At 48.5% G+C, this 13708-nt stretch overlaps 2 protein-coding genes across 9 annotated transcripts in view; one reads left to right on the top strand and one right to left on the bottom strand.

Annotated features, from left to right (window-relative positions):
- PRPF18 (pre-mRNA processing factor 18) overlaps window positions 1-13708 on the top strand; it is a 232731-nt gene that overhangs the window by 47390 nt on the left and 171633 nt on the right. The window lies entirely within an intron of this gene.
- The window catches only part of BEND7 (BEN domain containing 7), a 76003-nt gene continuing 69514 nt past the window's right edge, over window positions 7220-13708 (bottom strand). For 4 of the 7 annotated variants that reach the window (XM_049624619.1, XM_049624620.1, XM_049624618.1 and 1 more), the window contains 2 exons: window positions 9127-9180; window positions 7220-7671 (listed from right to left, as the gene is read on the bottom strand). In XM_049624619.1, the coding sequence (XP_049480576.1) occupies window positions 7622-7671; window positions 9127-9180 (104 nt within the window). In that variant the 3' untranslated portion in view covers window positions 7220-7621. The remainder of the gene's footprint in view (window positions 7672-9126; window positions 9181-13708) is intronic. The other 3 variants (XM_049624615.1, XM_049624617.1, XM_049624616.1) reach the window with 3 other exon arrangements.

The following is a 13708-nucleotide window of genomic DNA, read 5'->3' on the forward strand; positions in this document are numbered from 1 at the left end:
TTTGACGCGAACCATAGACGCAAAACCTTCGCCACGAGGGTCAAGGCTGCCCACAGCTGTAGGTCTGTGTTACAGGGAGAGTCGGGGAGAGGAGGGGAAGGAGGCGGCATAGCTTCATACAGTGAAATACCTCCCTCGGGGACCACGCAGTGTCACAGCGTTCATTGCAAGGGGGGACGGGGTCAGCGCGGGAGTTGTTAATTGAGTCGCTCCTGATTTCCCTTATCCGGTGGTTAGAAACACATCTCTTTTGGAGGACGTTTAATTCAGTAACAGATGGAGAAAGTGCCGTCCGCTGTAACGTATTCTCTCTTTCTCTGCATTGCGAGAGTACAGCAGCGAGTAGTTTTTCTACCAGAATATGCATTTGGTCCACCACTTCATTGAACCAATTTAGGACGCTCAGTTTCCTTTGTAAAATTGATCTTCACTCCATATTCACATCGAGGGCCCTCCACTTCCTGAATCTGTTACGGCATCGTGGTGGGGAGTAGGAACAACCAGAAGTCGAGACAGCTAGCGTCTGAGCAGCTTCTCCACTGTGCGTGCTCCCATCAGCTTCATGTTTGGAAAGTACTTTATTTTATTTTATTTTTTTAACGTTTTATTTATTTTTGAGACAGAGAGAGACAGAGCATGAACGGGGAGGAGCAGAGAGAGAGGGAGACACAGAATCCGAAGCAGGCTCCAGGCTCCGAGCCGTCAGCCCAGAGCCCGACGCGGGGCTCGAACTCACGGACCGCGAGATCGTGACCCGGGCTGAAGTCGGCCGCTTAACCGACTGCGCCACCCAGGCGCCCCGGAAAGTATTTTAAAGGAATTATCTAAAGTAGCTGAGTTTCAGAATTTAGGTTTAAAATGTCCCTCAATTTCTCAGCATTAGCAGATAAAAATGGCCAAAAAAAAAAAAAAAAAAAAAAGCAATTGAAAAGGCCCTTAAGTATCAAATCTGTTTGTGACATCGGCGTACTGTCCCGCCCGGGCCTCATTCCTAGACTGTTGTTTGGCTTTTTCATGATGATTCCTTTATGTTCTTTTAACCTCACTGATTACAAAATAGAAAGAATAAATACACACATAGATGTATAAATGCGTGTATATATAACTTAGGGGGATGATCAGTGTCGTACTTGGGAGGTTACAAAGTACAGGCACTGTTGATTTGTGTGAATTCAAAGTGTTGTTCCGCATCATTAGAGCTACCAAATTCGCACGGGCCCCGCGCAACATGTCTCGTGCGGACCTGTTGATGCAATTTCTCCGCCGTTTATGAAGAGTGTCGATAGCGGGACGGAGGAAGGGCTCATGATCTAAGACGAAGGGACAGAAGAAGGGAGAGGGCAGTACCTGACACCCCTCGCCTGTCACAGTCCACTCTTGCTCGGGGACAGGGATGTCCTGACAGTGTTTTCACCAGGGTCTGAAATCTTAATGGCCTTACAGATAAGACCCCTGGCCTCACGAGGCTTAGATGCCAGTGGAAAGTAGACAGTAAACAGCCATGTCATTAAGCAAGACAATGTCAGAGGGTGGTACGTGCTGAGCTGAGACTCGAATTCTGCTGAATGGATGGTGCTTCAAATCTTGATTGCCTCTCGCCTGGGGCAAAGCCCCTGGTCTGAGATTAAGTTCCCTTCTACAGCTCTGGAACACTCTGCGCCTTCTGCGCAGCCGTTTTCTCAGGGCTCACACCTTGTGACGGTCCTGGCGAGCCCCATGCCCCAGGGCCCGTGGCTCACTGCTCTACCGGCCCCTAGAACAGCACCAGGCACACCCTCAGTGTCCAAGAGACACGTGAATGAACGAACGGAGTAACATCTGTACCTGAACTCGACTGCCATTCTTTGAGCGGCCCCTCCCCGTGCTCCCTCCCTGGGCGCACACAACACCCTGGGGCTCCCCAGCCCGAGCCCCCTCCCCTTCTTACAGCTGCACTCTCCTCTGCAGCCCAAGCCAGAGAGTCACCAAGTCCCCTTGGTTCCCTTTCTCATGCTTGGGCATTTGGGGTTCCGTCCTCTAAAGAAGTAAGTAGCCTTGGCTATTCCAACAGCTTCTTGATGGGACGCCTTGCTTCAGGCTCGCCCCTGTCCAGTAATGCCCCTGCTTCTGCCAGACAGGTCAGTACATTCACATGATGAATCATCATACGATGATGATCATATGATGAATCATTCATATGACCATTCAGAGATCAAGACCTCTGAGGGTGCCTCAGTGGTCCCCCAACCCCCGGCCCTCCCAGTTTCTTGGGATGGTCTACACAACCTCTTCACTCTTTTCCTCTCTTTCCTGCCAGACTGACCCGACACAGCACCTGCCGCAGTGGGTGTTCAAGAAACGGCTGAGGCTGGGCCTGCGGGAGGGGACACGGCTCTGGTCTCCGGGGACAGGACAGCCCCCTTCTGGTGCGGCCTCCTGTGGTGCCCCGGGCCCCCTCACGCTGCACTGGAGGGAGCCCTTTAGGGCGGTCAGTTGGATGACGCCCGAACGTGGGATCGAGGGCGTCCTGGCCTTTTGGGAGCACCTCACCGCGCGGCCTCCTCCCCAGCCGTCCGGCGGCTTTCTCCTGAAGCGGGAACAGCTCAGGCCTTCCCAAGCGAGGCCCCCAGAGAACCGGCCGACCAGCCGAAGGTGTTCCAGGCCAGGGGTGCTCCAGGCAGGGGGGGCGGCGGCGGGGGGGGGGGGGGGGAGGGGTCGGGGCGGGGAATGCCTGCGGGGGGGGGGTGGGGCGGGCGCCCAGTGAGAAGCAGCGCCCTCCCGTGTTCAGAGAGGGGACTAAGGCAATTACGTTTTACCAGCCACTTTGCATTGAAGAAGATTGATTTGTCCTTCTGATGTGTTGTTTCCATAGAAGCGGGGCTTAACCTTTTAAGTGAAGATTATAAAGCTACCTAATTCATTTAAAATTAGGCTTCAATTCGATCAGCGCTTAATGCTCAAGTGTTACTGTGGGAGTTGAGGCAGACAGTGATCTGACTCCCAGGGGGCGCCTGCGACTTTCTCGATTTGAAGCCGCTCTTCCTGATGGCTATCTAGTTTGTTTCTTTATTTTTAAAAAATTAACTTCCTAAGGAGATACAACTTTCTGTGTAAGACCACCAGAGTATTAATAAATACCTTTTAATTAGTGGTTAGCACTGACTCCATAAACACAGGACTGGGACACAGGCACGGAACACAGGCATGTTCGATTAAAGTAATTTATTGTATTCTTCTGGAACGGACATAAAGAGCATCTTGGGAATTGATATCACAACACAACATTATACACCATTTTCACAACTAGCCTTGTGTTGAATTTTTTTTTAAAGAACATAGTAATTTTTAAAAAATCTAAATATTTACATATTAATAAAACATATATACAGAAGACTGAGACATTATCCGTAGATATGGAATTTTTCTTTTTACTAAGAAAGCCTATAAAAAGGATTTCTGAATAAAGTCTGAACAGTAGTCACAGTAAGTAAACACAAACACAATTCGAGTGCACAAAATGGGATTTCACTGGTGCGGTTTTGTGAGTACGTGGCTCCAATCTGTGGACGCACTGCACGTATTTGTGAGCTGAACAATCCCTACTCCTCCTCAAGTATCGAAAACTCCAAGCTGTCGCCCCGTCTTGGAAGGAAGGGCTTTGGAAGGTTCACGATGTATAATTAACAGATCCCACAGTTGTAAGGTAAATGTTTCTACCTGCATTAGCAACGCACTCATCTAACTGTAATAGAGTGGAAAGGTCACTAATTAATCTTTCCAGTTCCCTTGAGCAGTATTTCCTTCCGAGGGGCAGAGGACAAATTCCCAAACCTAAGCTGCAGGAAAACAAGAGCCCTGGTGTGCCGTGTTCCATTAGGACTGGTCTCAGGGAAAGGGCTGCTCACCGGCCTAAAACGTAAAAGGCTAATAACCCTAGGATGTGGTGGCAACGGTTTCTCGGGACCTTCCTCCCCGCCTCAGGAATAAGACAGGAGACGCACAGACGGGAGAGGGAGCTGTCTAGCGGTTGGGCTGAGTCCACAAGCCGCACCGAGAAGCAGTGTCATCACATTTCAGGGACGCCTCCAACCATCTCCCTCCGGTTGATGAGCTGGTCGTCAGTGGACCACCGACTCGGCCCGGGGCCCCCTCCTGGCTCAGGTTCAGCGCGATGGGGCGCAAGTGCCTCGGACAGGGCGCCTCTACAGTAACTCTGAGCTCTCCCCCTCTGACTTGGTTCCAGTGCTAGGCAAAGGTAGGTAACGGTCAGCACAACGATTTCTCCCCCTCTGCTTTGGCATTTCTACCGTCCAAGTTTCTTTCCAGCCAACTATTTGGCCTCCGGGTCAGGTGCTAAAGATTTCACGGGAGTTGGCTTTATACAGTGAATGAGGTCTACACGCAGTGTTTGTGAGGAAAACGGCTTAGAGTCACCATCTTTTTGGAGAAGGGAACCTGGAGGTAAATATTTCTGTACCACAGATACCCACATGGCAAGATAGCGCTTTAGTATAAACCCATATTTTCGTATGTCGGTTTCATATGACGCGGAAAGCAAGTGTACCGGGAAAATGAACTATGTAATTTTAAGGACATTTGTGGCTGGCTGCCACGCCACGCCAAGACACCGACGGCTCAGTTTAGGCCATCTGTGAAAACAGTTGTTACGTATCATGTCAGTCACCGGTTACTTTGAGTTTCTTGCCTTTTCATTTTTTTTTTTAATGTTTATTTTTGAGAGACAGAGCACGAGCGGGGGAGGGGCAGAGAGAGAGAGAGAGGGAGACCCAGAATCCAAAGCAGGCTCCAGGCTCCGAGCTGTCAGCCCAGAGCCCGACGCGGGGCTCGAACCCACGAACCGTGAGATCGTGACCTGAGCCCAAGTCGGACACTTAACCGACTGGGCCACTCAGGTGCCCCGAGCGTCTCGCCTTTTAACTAGTCATTTTGTCACTGTGTTGATACGACCCACGCGAAAGGTTTTTCTTCCCTAGGAATTCATAGCTCATTTGCGCTTATTCAGTTACAAGTGGCTATTTTTGGAGGAACTGATGTCACAGATGATTTTGTCTAACAGGGCAGAGCTAGCTTATCTCCCCAATCAACGGTTTCATCTTCCGGGCCGCTGAAGGCCTAATTGACGTTGGCCTTCCCAACTGCTCCCTCAGTGCCGAGAAGAGCTCTTCTCCTGTAGGCTGCGTCTACGCAGTGCACATTAAAATAAATATGCGTCAGAACTCTATATATTCACCTTGAGCTTATGAGGAAAAGAACAGAGAAGAGAGGACTGCTTTTTAGTGAACAGTGAACTGACTGGATCATACGCTGGGCTTCTAAGAGGGAATGCGTGAGTCAACTCTCAAAAACGATTTCTAAAACTCTTAGGGCAAATTGGAGGCTTGATGATCACATACTACAAAGCAAGTAGGTGACAACTTTTCAGGTATGACGGGAAAGATTCACAGAACACCCACACTCGGCAGGAAGTAACCTGAAATGCTACGTGGATCTTTGAGGGGACTCAAACGGAAGAGTCACGTGTGCTCACGGACACTGTCACTAAAAGGGAAGTCTGGGCAGTGACATCTGGCTCTGTGTCTTCCGTGTTTTCTCTCCTGGTGTCAAATACACTACCTACGACACAGACAAGACAACGAGAGGGGGGTCACTTCTCCAAAGAAGAGCTGCACAGTTTTCTGTGACAGGGCTAGAGGCGAGGGCGCCAGGTGGGGAGAGAACCTGGCCGAGGAAGCCTCGGTTTCTTTTTCTGTTTTTAATGTTTAGTCGCTTTTTGGGAGACAGAGACAGAGCACGAGCAGGGGAGAGGCAGAGAGAGAGGGAGACACAGCATCCGAAGCAGGCTCCAGGCTCCAGGCTCGGAGCGGTCAGCACAGAGCCCGACGCGGGGCTGGAACTCGGGAACCGTGAGATCGTGACCTGAGCCGAAGTCGGAGGCTTAACGGACGGAGCCACCCAGGCGCCCCGAGGAAGCCTCTGTTTCATATTTAAATCCCTAAGTTCTCGGCCAAGGCTTTAGTTAGTTGTGCTACGCGAGCCGTTTTAGAAATTTGTAATGATAACTTTTACAGGGAAGTCCGTGAATGTGTGTTACTACTGGAGTATGTCCACATATTGTCCAGGAAGAGACAATGGCTACACAAAATACAGTTTACCTGTAACAGAGATCATGATGCAGCTATTAAGGTACCGTGTATGAAGATTTGTGAAAAATGGAAAATGCTCGTTAGGTTAAAAAAAAAAAAAAAAAAAAAACCACCCAGAAAACAAAATTTTATCTATTTGATCTCCAACTGTGTAAATAAATAAATTCAGAGAAAAGTCTGGGGGAAAACACCCAGTAATGGTCGTCTCTGAGTGGTAAAGTTAATTTCTGTTTTCTTCCTTGTACTTTTGTTACTTCTTTGAAAGTATGTAAAAGACTGCCAATTCGTGACAAACACTGCTGGGCTCGGGCTGGGGGGGGGGTGGGGGGCTTGCTCTACCCTATTTCCAAATGAGAAGCCCCCTTTGTAAATTTTAGAAAGCACTGCTCGATTTCACTTGCTCTTTGCTGATTTTTTTTTTCCCCCAACACAAAGTGTTGGCCCGTCCCGGGCGCTTTCTCGCGGTTGCCAGAGTGCCCTCCAACACCCGGCCTGCCGCCCGGGACGGGGGGGGCTCCCCGAGGGCGGGCGTTTGTGCCCAGGACCCAACAGCGTGGGTTCCTGCGAGCTGCCCACACGCACTTACCGGCAGGGGTGTGAGGGCAAAGAAACGAAGAAACTACGTTTTTCCGCTGCAAAAGCCATAGGCGCTCTTGTGGAAGCTAGACAGACGGAAGGCTGCTTGCCTGTAATGGATGGATGCGAATGTCCCTGGACTGCCTGACTGTCCCCCTGACCTGCTCAATCCCGCTTCTTGCAAACGCTTAAGGATTTACGCCCCTCTCCCCGCCCCTCCCCAACACACGTGGGTTTGGGAAGAGGAAAAAGACCTTAAGAAGGTAATAAAGGCGTTGTTAGATCTTTAGAAACAGGACCGACCGCTGCCAGCTCAGATGGAGCAGATCGGGAAAGTCTGGCCGGGGAGTCTCACACGTGCAAGAAGGGTGCACTTCACCTCTGGGGCAGCCGCGTTAGGGCACACGCGAGGGAAGGGTCCGGAGTGGCGCTGTGTTCAAAGACGCTGCCCAGACCCGGGGTTTTACTTTAGGGCCCATCAAGACACGCTAGTCTCATCACTGACTCCAGTCATTCATTGAGTTTAAACTGCAGGAGGTTTTCGGGCAGACTTAACGGCGGACATTCTAACGGTGAAGACAGACACTGGAATGGAATCCTAAAGGGATTAGTACATCCATCAGCTCTTAGGGTCTTTAAGAAACATGCGGAGAAAAGCTGGCTTTGGCTTAGGTATGAGAAAGCTATGCGGTGTAATGGCTGGAAGTCGAGAGGCCTGGGCTCCGGCCCAGCCACCAACCAGCTGTGAGACCTTGAGAAAGTCATTTAGTGTTTCTGGGCCTCAGGCTTTTTTACCTGTAAAATAAAAGGACTGGATAAAAAGAAGGGATGGGACTAGATGATCTCTAACGTTCCTTCTTTCTCAGATTCCTTGACATTCTTTTCAGTTCCATGAGGTGGTTCTACCATCCCGTGTTCAATTTCCTCATCTGAAACATCTCTCTGCCTCCATCTTTGGACAGGAAAATGCAAAGGTATTATTTCAAGGGGAATGGGTTTCAAGTGATTATAGTAGTACTTTCAATAACAGCAAAAGTCCAGGGTGTCAGAGACAGTGAGGACGGGCAGCCCAAATGCCCCGGGGCCAGTGGGGCTGGGGCAGCCGGGGGAGGAAGTCTGCCTCCCGAAATGCACAATTTCGTTACTGGTAGTAATATTTCCTGCATCTGCTGGGAGGGGGCCAGGTGTGATAAGAACAAGGCTAACCCGAGTTGTCCTGACAGACGAGGACACGATGGGAAGGAACAATAGAGATCATGCAATTCAATTATCTTAATTCATAAATGTGGAAACAGGGCCCAACAAGGAGATGGCCGTGTATGGGAAGAACTTGATATAAGCAGGTCCTTTTTGCACCAGGCGGCTCATTTCATTTGTTTGTCCATCGATCTGTTGCTTAGCTACGCGGTGACCGAGAAGGTTCTGCATCGTTTGCAGGGTTGAGCTTTCTCATCGTTCTGAGGCTCACTCACCCGTGTCTGTCCTACCTGCGAGCTCTGCTTTCCTTGCCATCCCGGGACAAGTGCCATCAAGGAACAGGTGACCTAGCCGAGTTCCTACACAGACTGGCTACTGTACTGAGTTTTGCCGAATTTTATTTAAAACTTGCCACCCCACATCTGGAATTGAGCATTTTCACTTAGAGGGTTTTTTGGGGGTGTCCGGGTTTGGTGGGCAGAGAATCTCCAGGTAGTCTCGTGAGGGCAGTCAATAAAGAGCCCCCACAACTACTGAGGGAATAAATTATCATCTGGCAAACTGATCAGATCCCGTCTCTTGGGCTCTCGGGGAGGAACCAACACAGAGGCAGGAGGCCAGCCAGGGTCACAAAGGATGGGAACCTGGAATTATGTCTATGGCTTACCATGTTCTATGCGGCTGATCTGGTTCGGGTTCTAGGAATGTGCACCCGTGCTAGACGGACTGGCTTCTTCAGTCACTCGCTTAAAACACCCGTATTTGTCAGGTGCCCATTATAAGAAGAGCAATGACTGACTGACTGCCTCTCAAAACCCTTTTGGGGTGGGGGCAGTGGATGGGGACAGAACGGACATGAATTTCACCACAGAACTGGTGATCCTTGTTCTAAAAAGAAATATCATTTCCTGTTAAAGTACTTTCAACGGCGGCAGGTTTGGGGAGGCACGTGTTGTGACACCAAGGTCTTAGGGCTTGCTGTTCTGAGGTTTTTGAGACTAGGAGACAGGGCGTGAGGCAAAAGGAGCTTTTCATACTCAATGTAAAAATATCTCTGAGCACAAGGCACTGAGAAGCTCTGATTCCTAGGGCCGGGGCCAGGAGCAGTCTGCTCAAGCCTCTGCACCTCTGACGTTACGCACATTTTCAATGCCAGTGTTTTCAGGGGCTGTATTTTCCAGCGGGTGTTGGAAATGGAAATGTGTTTTACCTGTTGGCGGTAGAGAGATGCCGTCCAGTCTCTCATCACCGTCTGCTGCCTCTGCTGGTGGCAAACAGAAAACACAAATCTCGTCAGTTTCGGGGAGCGCGTTGATTTTACGGAATACAGTAATACAATTAAAAAATTCCAGTATGCATATGCTCAACTTTCTTTCCCCTTTTCGGCGTCTGTTGGTTCGCGTTACAGATTTTAGTACCATTATTTAAATCAAACATTGTTTTAAGATAATGATAGGAGGTTTGCTCCTGCATTACTTTTTTTTTTTTTTTTTTTTTTTTTTTTTTGCTATCTTGTGACCTTATTCTATCAATCATTGACGATTTCAGTTCATTTTCACTTGTTTGCGTGGACTTAAAATCTTCGCCCAGAATCCGGGGTGAATTGTTCAAACATGATCATCAAAGGCACAGAGGTCGGTGAATCGCTGTGGCAGAATTTTCCCCGGTCATCCCCAGAACCACCCTAACCATCCCCGCGAGCGAGGCTCAGGAAATCCTGAGAATCAGCCCTTCCTCGGAGATGACTGGAAATTGGCATCAATTTAGTCATAGAGAAAGTCAGAAGGAATAAGTGTATCTTCAAAAGCTTTGTCACGTCTCTGTTTCAAAATGCAAACCTTTGCTCACGTCTGCTGTGTTTTAATCTCCTTAAGGGTTTTCCAAAGGCAGATCCTCAGTCAGAGAAAACCTTCCGCTACATGTAAAAAAGAAAGCGCTCGTTTGTCTCCTGATAACCGATGGGGCCCGTCAGTCTCTCTGGGCAGATGCTGTGGACAGGTCAGAACATTTCGTTACGGCCAAGTGGAGAATTTCGGCAACTGCTCCCTCCATCCCGGGGCTGGCTTCCTCTCCCGGCCACCTTCCCGCCGCGGCACACGCGCGCGTGGGGCCAGCCACGTGGGGCTGCCCTGTGCCACCGGGCTGTGATGCTGAGTTGGTGGGAAGCGAATACCATGCCCCTGTTTTTATCGCTGTGGCTTTGAACACAATCAGGGGGTCAGAGACGTTCAAAGATTTCGACTCCAGTTCGTTCTCTAACACCTTGTCCTCAGATTGCTGCACACGATTGTCTGCTGACCTGCTACGTCCACCGCAAAGAAAATGCCCAGCGGAGACACCACAGTCGAGACCAGCTTGGGCTGGAGAAGCGTGTCTACTCTTCCCCTCTAAAATGATGTTGTAGGTGAATATTTAATAACGTAAGACATTCGACTCAAGCGCTAGGACAGATGGAAAAGATTAAACGCTTTAAAATAGGCTTATCGATGAAGTACAGGACATACTACAATGTTAACAGCGTTCCTCTCTGGATGAGTTGTCTAGGATTTTAAAAAGTCTTCAGTAATAATAATGGCAACGACTGCCACCACCGTTTATTAGATGTTTACCGTTTACTGAGCAATTTACGTACATCGCGTCATTTAACTCTTAGAAAACCCTACAAAGGGGTGGGGGGGGGGAGTTGTTTTTATGCCCATTTGAGCAAACGGAACTGGGACAGAGAGGCTAAGAGGCTAAGGTAATCTGGAGCGCCCGGCTGGCTTGGTGGGGCGTGCGACTCTGCTTCTCGGGGTTGTGGGTTCGAGCCCCACGCTGGGTATAGAGATTATGAAAAACAATAAATAAACTTAAAAAAAAAGAGAGAGAGAGAGACTAAGGGAATACAGCGAGTGACACCGTCCCGGCTGTGAGTCAGGTCCACGCCTGGGCTCTTAATCTCCCTCTTTGCTGTTAATAATCCAAATGTACGTCCCTATGCTTCCCTATGAGCTTTTTTTTTTTTTTTTTTAAATCTTCAACTTCTAGTTCATTTTCTACTTCAGTAACTTTCTCTACTTTACACGTAAAATGACTTTCTATGTAGTTACAACAAAGTCCTTCCCTTTGTAACTCCGTTATCCCCACTTTCATAACCCAGGCCTATGCAATTCTGGGCTTTAGCAAAAACAGAACATATGCGTCCGAAAAACAGACAAATTATTATATGTAAATTAGTGTATGTTAGCTGCACGCACGGGGCCAAGTGTCACGGATGAAGAACGTGGCTGTGTTACTGAAATTTAATTATAACATCTGTCTGTAACCACAAGCTCACGGTCTTTCTTCCCCGGTGACAGTCAAGTTGTGAAATTTAGAAAAGATTGAGCAAGTCCAATAAAAATTTAATAGCAGTGACAGTTTTACTCTTAGATCTAACACAAATAAAAAATTGTGATTTCAGCTCTGAGGAAATAATGTAATGAAAATGATAAAAATCCACACCGGGAAAGGAATCATTCCAGTTACAGAAGAAAATTATTACATGTGATGGGAGCCCCAAATGAATTTCTCTTTGGGTTTGCACAACAACCTCTCAAATCTGTATGGAGCACTTCTTCCTAGAGGCAGTTTGGGCTTCCTCGAGCACTGAGTTGATTAGCTTGCCCAGTTAGCGTCTGTCCCTAATTCCAGGAATTGAGCCAAATATGATAAATAAGGTTGAAGCTGTGGGAACATCTATGAGACACTGTTTGTTGTTATCGTTTGGACTGAGTAATCGAGACAAAAAACACGAGAGGGAGCAACGTCATTGATGTCGGCCTCTCCGTTCCTATCAGCCTCAGGAAGGAAAGGCGAGTGGCTCTAGTCTCAATCTGCAAGGGTCCCACTTTGAAACGGCTTGAGGAGACTTTAGTGTAATAGAATTTGACAAAATCAGGCGATAGAGCCTATGTGGCCGGTCACTGCTGATAGGCTGACATCTGGTCTAGCTGGGTCTGTACTTCAGGGCTACTTTTCTCCTCCAGCCACCTCCGCCTTCTCAGATGCACAAGGAACCTGCCGAAAAGGCAGAGGAGAAGTGCCAAGGCACCAATCACAAATATCTAGGCAGATCAGTGGTCAGATGTGAAAATGTCCCGAATCGAATACGATGATGACCAAAGACCAGGGCGCTCCCGCAGGAAGGGAAGGGTCTACGGTTGGGATCCCGCTGGGCACAGACAGGCACGTGTGTGTGAGATGTGTGTGTCATGTGAATTACTAATACAAATGCTGGATGGTTAAGAAATGTGTTCAGTGGCCAGTCGGTGGGAAAGAGAACCAGGAATGTGGAGGGACGTCCCCACTGTGTGCACGTGTGTTCACTGGGGGGAAGCATGGAAGGGAATGGATTCCAGAGCTCACAGTAATTGGTCTCTGCATCTAGCAGTAGGAAAAACAAAAAAAAGGTGTGGTTATGTATAAAAGATAAGAGTATGAGGAAACACAGTTGTTGTTAATTTATTAAACACAAATTTATATCAGGATTAACTTTTTTTCCAACCAGCTTTTATACATGGATCTTTCCCTCTCTTTGTTAAAAAATGAATGGTATAGGGGCACCTGGGTGGCTCAGTCCGTTAAGAATCCAACTCCTGACTTTGGCTCAGGTCACGACCTCACGGTTCATGAGTTCAAGCCTCGTATCGGGCTCTCTGCTGTCAGCACAGAGCCCGCTTCAGATCTTCTGTCCCCCTCTCTCTGCCCTCCCTTGCTTCTCATTCTCTCTGTCTCAAAATAAATAAACTTCAAAAAAAAAAAAAAAAGCATGGTATAGAAACTATACGTCAAAGAGGTTTCCAGAATACCTCACAAAGAGGAAACAAAATTTAAGCCAAACTTCCCATTTTAGTCATGTGGCCCATTTCCAGCGTTAAAAACAATTCAACTGGGTAAATGTGAAGATCGAGTTAGCTTTACCAAGTGATTCATGAATCAGGCAGCGTCCCCTCCGGCAAGCAGAAGGGAGCTCCAGCAGACTGAAAGGTTTTAGAAGATGGGACAAGGAAGTCATCAAGAGAAAAAACGATTATTTCGGCTAAGGCCACCTTCCTCTGGGACAAACAGAAGATTCCTCAATGACCAGTTCAAACTACATTTCGGGAGGAGGTTGAAAGTGCAGTCTGGTGATGTGACCTAGCACAAGAGTCTCCATTTTGGGCCTCTGGTTTTCCTTTTAACACCAGGAAGGCTGTTTCTGTGTGTCTGAGACCAGCCTTCCACGGTGCACTCCATATATACTCAGTATTCTCTCTACTTTTCATGTCTTCTCCCTTCAGAGGTTTCTCTTCAAACTTAGACTTTTCAGGTCCCCTAGGGACTTGTAATCATCTCCTCAGCGAGAGGCACGTGTTCTGGAGCCCAAAGCCCTCTTCCTTTCTCCGAGCTGACCCTGCGGTACCTGAACCAGTAGACTCCGTACTCTGGATTTGTACACTTCTTTTCCCTCAAGCTCCCAAGTTGTTCCAGGCATGTTTCACATTCCACCCTGTGGAGCAGGCTGACACCAGGCAGCTGCTGTGGACCCTAGGCAGGGGTGCAGGAATATGTGAGCCAACCTCCGGCTACAAGTTTGCGGCATCACTGGGACCGGTGTGTGGAAGAACCCAAAGGAAGTCGAGTGGCTGGTTCTTGGGGTCCTTTGGCCCTTTTCCTCTCTTTTGGGCTCACGGAGTATTAAATTCAGGTCTCGTCACTATGGCAAATTTTTGATTTCTTCCAGGCCTGCCTATTGAGCGTCTTTGTGTCTTGGGCTTCAACCATTTCCCCTG

The sequence above is a fragment of the Panthera uncia genome, chromosome B4, assembly GCF_023721935.1.
Source record: "Panthera uncia isolate 11264 chromosome B4, Puncia_PCG_1.0, whole genome shotgun sequence".
Lineage (NCBI taxonomy): Eukaryota > Metazoa > Chordata > Mammalia > Carnivora > Felidae > Panthera > Panthera uncia.